The sequence below is a fragment of the Notothenia coriiceps genome, unplaced genomic scaffold (assembly GCF_000735185.1).
Source record: "Notothenia coriiceps isolate Sejong01 unplaced genomic scaffold, NC01 NC01_scaffold00000465, whole genome shotgun sequence".
Lineage (NCBI taxonomy): Eukaryota > Metazoa > Chordata > Actinopteri > Perciformes > Nototheniidae > Notothenia > Notothenia coriiceps.
The window spans coordinates 28126-35348 of NW_011333166.1; the positions used below are offsets into that span (position 1 = coordinate 28126).

The following is a 7223-nucleotide window of genomic DNA, read 5'->3' on the forward strand; positions in this document are numbered from 1 at the left end:
GTCGTACGTAGTAGTACGTAGTACGTAGTACGTAGTAGTAGTAGTAGTAGTAGTAGTAGTAGTAGTACGTGTAGTAGTGTACGTAGTAGTAGTAGTAGTAGTAGTACGTAGTAGTAGTAGTAGTAGTAGTTAGTAGTAGTAGTAGTAGTAGTAGTAGTAGTAGTGTGTGTGTGTGTGTGTGTGTGTGTGTGTGTGTGTGTGTGTGTGTGTGTAGTAGTGTGTGTGTGTGTGTGTGTGTGTGTGTGTGTGTGTGTGTGTGTGTGTGTGTGTGTGTGTGTGTGTGTGTGTGTGTGTGTGTGTGTGTGTGTGTGTGTGTGTGTGTGTGTGTGTGTGGGAGGCAGCAGAGAGGATGTAGGGAAAGGTCAGCTCTTCTCATCAGTGGCTATTATTGCAGCGCTGTAGGTGGAATCTGATTATTGCCGATGTTATAATGGGCCTCTACAGTTTTATAGTTTTGGATGTAATGACTCGTTTCAATAGAAGCACCAGGAGAGGTCAGTTTAGACGAGAGAGACGCAGTATTTTAGCCCGCTAGGTATTTGGATTTGGAGGAGAATTGTTAGTTTAATTACATGTTTTGACTGTCTTACACCATAGGAATACTTTATGAAAAGGGGTTTGGTTCCCCTTTAATTGTGATCACTTGTTAATATTGAGATCTTCTTCAAATTAAAATGACATGTTATCTTTAATTTGTCTCGTATGTTCTCAAGAGGAGGCTGTTCAGACATTCCCATGTGCTCCTTCAACCTGCAATAATTTATCTTAATAAATGATGATTATTTTGAAATGTTGTGGGTTGCACTGCTGTCTTTAACTAGCCAAATATTCACCGTTGAACAGTTTGTTGGGTGTATGTGTGAGTTTAAATACCTGTGGTTGTGTAAGACTCTTTGACATCCAGCTGTTTGGAGGCAAGGCCAATTTCAGTGATGGTGGAGCAGGGAGACATACTGCTGGGGTAAAAACTCCCCAAAAACAGAGAGAAACACAAAACAACTACCTGCAGGGGGAGAGGGGGGAGAGAGAGAAGGGGGGAGTAAATAAACTATGAAGCAACGCTAAGCTGCTAATGAATGATGGAAGCAGATGTTCCCAATTCAATATTTTGAATCGATGTTTCACCACCACAACCTCCTAATAGCATGCATGCACACCCACACACCCACACCCACACCCACACACACACACACACACACACACACACACACACACACACACAGTACCATCAGGCATGATGATGTCTGGGTGCCGGCCATCCTGCAGGATTTAGGGACTTTTCCGGTGACCACCGCCTGCAGAGACTGCAGCTGCTGCAACAGAGACCTGCGGAGAGACACACACAGGTTAGACACACACACACACACACACACACACCACATACATGTAACAGACACAGGTTAAGGACACACACATCTGATGAACTACAAGCATGAAGGAGAGCACAAAGAAAACATAATGAACGCAGATGTAACTTACTTATTTGTAAATGCAATGAAGTATTTTAACTTGTAACACAGATTTTAACACTACTATTGACACTTTTGACTCGTGTAAAATATCTGAGTACTTCCCTAACACTGATAATAAAAAGGATTGTATAGGGTTGTCCCGTAATTTTCGGACTATAAGGCGCACCTGAATATAAGCCGCAGCAGCGGCATACCACTCTCGGTTCCACTTTTACTTTTGCGCGCTACCTGTCTCACTCTTTTCCGGCCTCCAGCTTTTCCTGCTGGAACCCGCCGCTTAAAGGTGGGGGTCCGCGGACCGGCCATAGAGCCCATAGAGTTAAAGGTGTTGGCCGTTAGCTGTAAAAATCCATAGATTAGCCGCACCGTTATATAAGCCGCAGCGTCGAAAAATAGGGAAGATGTGGGAGCATGATTAATGATTATTGTTAATATAATAAACATCTCAATATAAATCAATGACAGACGCACAACAAAGCAGCAAAGTTTGTAAGCGAACAGATTTAACACAAAAGACGATTTATAAAAACGGTATACACACCAACGTGGAGTGCTTTGGTAACACCCGTGTTACCGAACGAAAACGACGGTCTATGTTTCGTTGTACGTGACGGTTTCGCGTTGAACTAGGTTTTCATTGTTAACTCTGTTGTGAATGTCTCTAGTTTCTTGATGTACTATATCTAACACTGTTGCTACTTACTTATATTTTTTTCTATTACATTATTTATATCTAAGTTCTCGAAGTAAGTCCTTTGGAGTCATCTTCGAAGTTCCCCTTCTTGTATTTACCCCAACAACACGGTATAATTTTTAGTCAGAGGGGGAGGGGGCTGTGGTGTGAGACGTCCGCAGGAACCTAGGGGTGAGTTTCTACTAGACTTGAGCGAGTAGTTGTACTTCCGGTCCGTTGATGGACGTCAGGGACGGAGGTTTTGGTCTTGGGGCACCTCTGAGGATGTTCCGGCTGAGGTTTCCATTCGCGTGGTGGTAAACAATTGGTCTTACATCCCGTTCTTTTTTTTCTCAGTAGATTGAGATTTTATTTTGGGTCTCTGTTGCAAACCTCCTAGTCACCCCGGTTTACCTCGTTATCCGAAAAAAGATAATCACCCCTCGTAAGGTTATGTGCCGGAAAGACAAAGTTCCACAAAAACAGACGAAAATACCCGGTGTTTCTTTTCAGGGGGGTAAGAGTGGTAGCGGTTATGAGTGAGCCTTACTATAATATATCTGTCCGAAAAATACACTCACCACGACAATAACTAGTAAGCGTGACGGAGAAGTACACTACAAGTTTTACATGGTGGATCCGGGTCTTTTCCTACCTTCCCCCATTAATTAATCCCGACGAGTTAATTAACATGGCTTAAGAAGCCTTCGGGAGTATGTCCGNAAAGGGTTTTGGAGGTTGATGCCTCGGTGAACGTGAGTTGTTTGGCTTTCTTGTCCGCAGCAGCAGAAAGCATTTTCAAATATTTGAATGAATCAAAGTGGGTCGTCACCGTCGATTTTCTCTAAGACGTATGCTCCAACACACAGTTGCACGGGGTGCAGAATAGTCTCCCCCCACATCGGGGTACTGCTTTGCCCAGTCTTTAGCAGAAATATTCGTTGTGTGAGTTCCACACATTCACTCTACGGTGTTGTTTACCTTCTGTGATGCGCGAGCTGATGACTTCACGTCATCATCATCACTACTTCACGTCAAGACCAGTTAACTTTTTTTTTTCTCAACTTTGTGTGGAAAAATGCGGGGATTATTTTGATAAATATTTTATAAATCTGCGCCATTTTGCTGATTATGCGGTAAATTCTGCGATCGCAGAATCGCGTTTTTCTGGAGGGTCTAACCAGTACAAGCTCTAGCCAATCACACCGCGTGCTTGTATGTCCAGGGCGGGAGATTAATGTGATTGGTTGTTGGTCGCACGCCAGACACGCCCACCGGCAAGCTTCAACGCACGCTGCCGTGTGGACGTACCGTATGTCTCCTTTCCCCCTTCATCTCTACAGGTGAAGCTGTTCTATTTTTGGGACATTACGTAAAAGATAACCTGGCAAAGGCAACCTGAGAAACACAAGTATGAGCTTATGATTTTACACACACACACACACACACACACACACACACACACACACACACACACACACACACACACACACACACACACACACACACACACACACACACACACACACACACACTACTACTACTAACACACACACTACTACTACTACTACTACTACTACTACTACTACACACACACACACACACACACACACACACACACACACACACACACACACACACATTAAGATAGGCATTTAGCTGAATGTGTGAGCAGCACAGAGACTGATATGGGGATTTAAAGGCCGAGAAGAACACATGTTTTGCCTTTTTAAGCTGGAGAATTTTATTTTTGACAGTGATGAGAAAAAACGACATTTGAAAGGATTTAAATGTCTTCTTGGGTATAAAAATAGAATAATATAGAGCTGTTGATCAAATGGATACACATTTAAGGGAAAGTGTGATACCTTCGTAGAGTAAAACTGTAATTGAGGCAATAATATTAACAATATAAACATGCCAAATATATATTGATATCCATTAGGGAGGCATGTTTCCTCAGAATACGTGATTTTACTTTTGATACTTTAAGTACATGTTGCTGATAATGCTTCTGTCCTCTTACTGAAGTGAAGTTTCAATGTAATGCAGTGTTTTTGACATTAATGTATTGGTACTTTTACTTAAGTGAAGGATCTGAAGTCTTTCTGCACCACTGTCTCCATGGTGACAATGCCAGTAACATCAGAAGAGAGTTGATTTTTCACCAGCGAGTTGTAACAACTTCCAAAAACCCCGACACAAGCTGATGTGTGAGCTGCAGTTTGAAGTTACAGATGGCAGCCTTAGTCTTAATGTGTACACAGATGTTCGAGCATCATTAGCATGGAGCTCAAACATTACAGATGACAGTTAAGGACACTTGGGTTACTGACAGGGAGCCGTCTGTCCTTCAGCGCAATCTCACAAAGATCGCTCTATTCTTCTTCTTCTTCTTGCTCCACTTCTTTATCCTTTCAATCTTCCTCTTTTTTTTTTCTCAAGACAATTTCTCCATCTTCTCTCATTCTCTCTTTATGTGGGTCAGTGAAAGAGGCTTCTAAGTTGCCGCTGGTGACACAGCATGTCCAGAGTGTGCGTGTGCAGAGAGACATGAGACTGAGTATAAGCTCTGCAGGTCTCTGTGCCTCAGGTAATGGAGTGTGATGGATAGAGGTGGAGCACCACATGCAAAATAAATAACAAAAACTCTCACAGACTTAAAGAGACAGGAGAGGGAGGGGCTTCAGCATCTCATGACTATGGTTGTCATTTGTAAAGTGACAAGCAGCAACACTCACACACATTTATTCCTAAAAAGCAAAGTGTGTAGATGTAAAACAATGCTGGTGAAAATCTGTGATATATTTGGATGGGAACCCGGCTTGTGTAAACATATTGTAAGGCTGTGTGCAGACCAACAAAAGCAAGTTTTGCAAATGCATGCAGCAACACACAGCGTTAGCCAATGAAACTCATGTAAGCACAAGTTCCTGGTAGAGTGTTTTGTAATGTGAATTGTATAATTTTTCTTTTGTGGGGGTGGAAGATGAAGTAATTTCTGCTGTGATAAAGCTGTAATATCCTGTCTTATAGTATTATAAATGTATGTTCAGGCGTTCAATGGTAATAATTGACTTTGTAAACGGATGTTTAAACCCAAATGTTTTTTTTCCAGTTAACTGATTTAGTTTTAATTGTTCAGCAACAATTTAGCGCACTAGAAAAACCAATAGGCTGCTCTCTGTGTTAGATTAACAGGAACACAGGCAAAAACAAAGTCGAAAAACTATTCAAGCAGAAGTAATCGATGCTTTATCCCACAGCTGTTTTATACAACACTAAATTTAGCTTGGGTCTGACCCCGTCACACACACACACACACACACACACACACACACACACACACACACACACACACACTTGCAAAAACTGACCACACAAACAGCTTCATCAACATATGTTAACCGAGACAAGAACCACACGAGTTACGCTTCTAAAAGTGGACAACCATCAGAAAACACTGACTCACTCTCTCTCTCACACACACACACACACACACACACACACACACACACACACACACACACACACACAGGAATGTGAAGGCACACAATAGCAGGAAGAAATCAACACAAAAATACGCATACACACAAATACACAAACATCAACAATACAGTACAGAAGGGGCTTTTTTACTTCTTCTTCTATGGTAATTTAACCTCAATTAGAGCAAAACTGCTACAATAATCACACAAACATTTCTCATATCTCTGCTGTTGACTAGTCAATGTGTGTACATGCGTGTAGGGGGGCAGGGTGTAAAGGGTGTGGTTGTCATGGCAACACTACTCAGACTTCCTTCCCAGTTTTATCTGAGCATACAGCACTCCTCTCCGTGTCTGTCTGTCTTCCTGTCTGTCTATCTGTACAGTACCTTAACAAACCCCTTTAAAAAGTGTGTGTGTGTGTGTGTGTGTGTGTGTGTGTGTGTGTGTGTGTGTGTGTGTGTGTGTGTGTGTGTGTGTGTGTGTGTGTGTGATTAGAAGTTAAATACTAAAAAGCAAAAGTTGTGCTTTTAGTCTGTAGATGACAATCAGCCACCAGCTTAGAGGATTTCACGCAGCTGTTCTCCCTGCAAAATCTCACTGATAGTCTATGAAATATAACACTCGATGCACCTGTTGGCCATGAAACCAAAAAACATGCACATTCTGTACTCTCATGCGAGGATCAACACTTAAGGACAACATGCACAAAATGCTGGTTTTCTTGTAAAATGTTAGACTATAGTACTACTAAGCTGTTTTGGCTGATGGAAATGAATATGCCACAACTATTGTTGTCGAAAGGCAGCTTTGTATACTCAGATAAACATAAAGCCTACCCATTATGTCCTAATAGGATATGTCTGCATGTCTAACAGCCTGTTAAAATGTTTATTAACTGTGGGCTTTTCTTTATCTACACCACAGCCATCAATCTGTTGACTAGTTGGATTGTGTCCTTGTGGCCTTAAAATGGGAAAACTGAAACAGAATATGCTGCAAATATGAACTGTAATAAATTAGAATAATGTCCTCTCAGGAGTAATAGTTGAATATTGCAATACCCAACAGCCGCATGGTTTACAGAAGTGGTTGTGCCGAGGGGCAGGAGACATTTTTGGAATCAGGATCATGATGGAGCACACGGTGGACGGTCAAACTAGATCAAATCAGTTTCGACAGGGTAGTCTTTCTGTCACAGCCTCATGAGACATCCTAGATGTTGTTTGATGTGTCACATTGTTTGTTATTTAGTAAATAGATGGGTTGATAAGTGATCACATGCTAATAAACAACACTAAGCCACAGACAAATTAATTATTATTTGCAAATGTGAAGCAATCTCGTATTGTGTAGGTTAAATACTTCAGTAGTTTGGTCCATGTATGTGTTTATTAATGCTTTCATTAACTATAGCCAGTTTTCTATACACTGTAGCAGCACTGGGTTCTTCTGTTTACTTTTAATAAGTATAATATATTAAATTATAAGCTTCTCTTCTCTGTGACTCTGAAAGGGAGTGGGTGTGTGAGAGCAGCTGCAGTCGGGTACACTATCAACTCTTATTAGATCTCTCTCTCCACACACACA

At 41.6% G+C, this 7223-nt stretch overlaps 1 protein-coding gene across 1 annotated transcript in view; it reads right to left on the reverse strand.

Moving 5' to 3' along the window:
- LOC104953440 (cyclic AMP-responsive element-binding protein 3-like protein 2) overlaps positions 1–1343 on the reverse strand; it is a 3994-nt gene extending 2651 nt beyond the window's left edge. The window contains exons 1-2 of the mRNA XM_010780389.1: positions 1227–1343; positions 874–1003 (exon numbers count right to left, since the gene is read on the reverse strand). Coding sequence (XP_010778691.1) covers positions 874–1003; positions 1227–1259 — 163 coding nt within the window. The 5' untranslated portion in view covers positions 1260–1343. The remainder of the gene's footprint in view (positions 1–873; positions 1004–1226) is intronic.
- Between the last annotated feature and the right edge of the window lie 5880 nt (positions 1344–7223).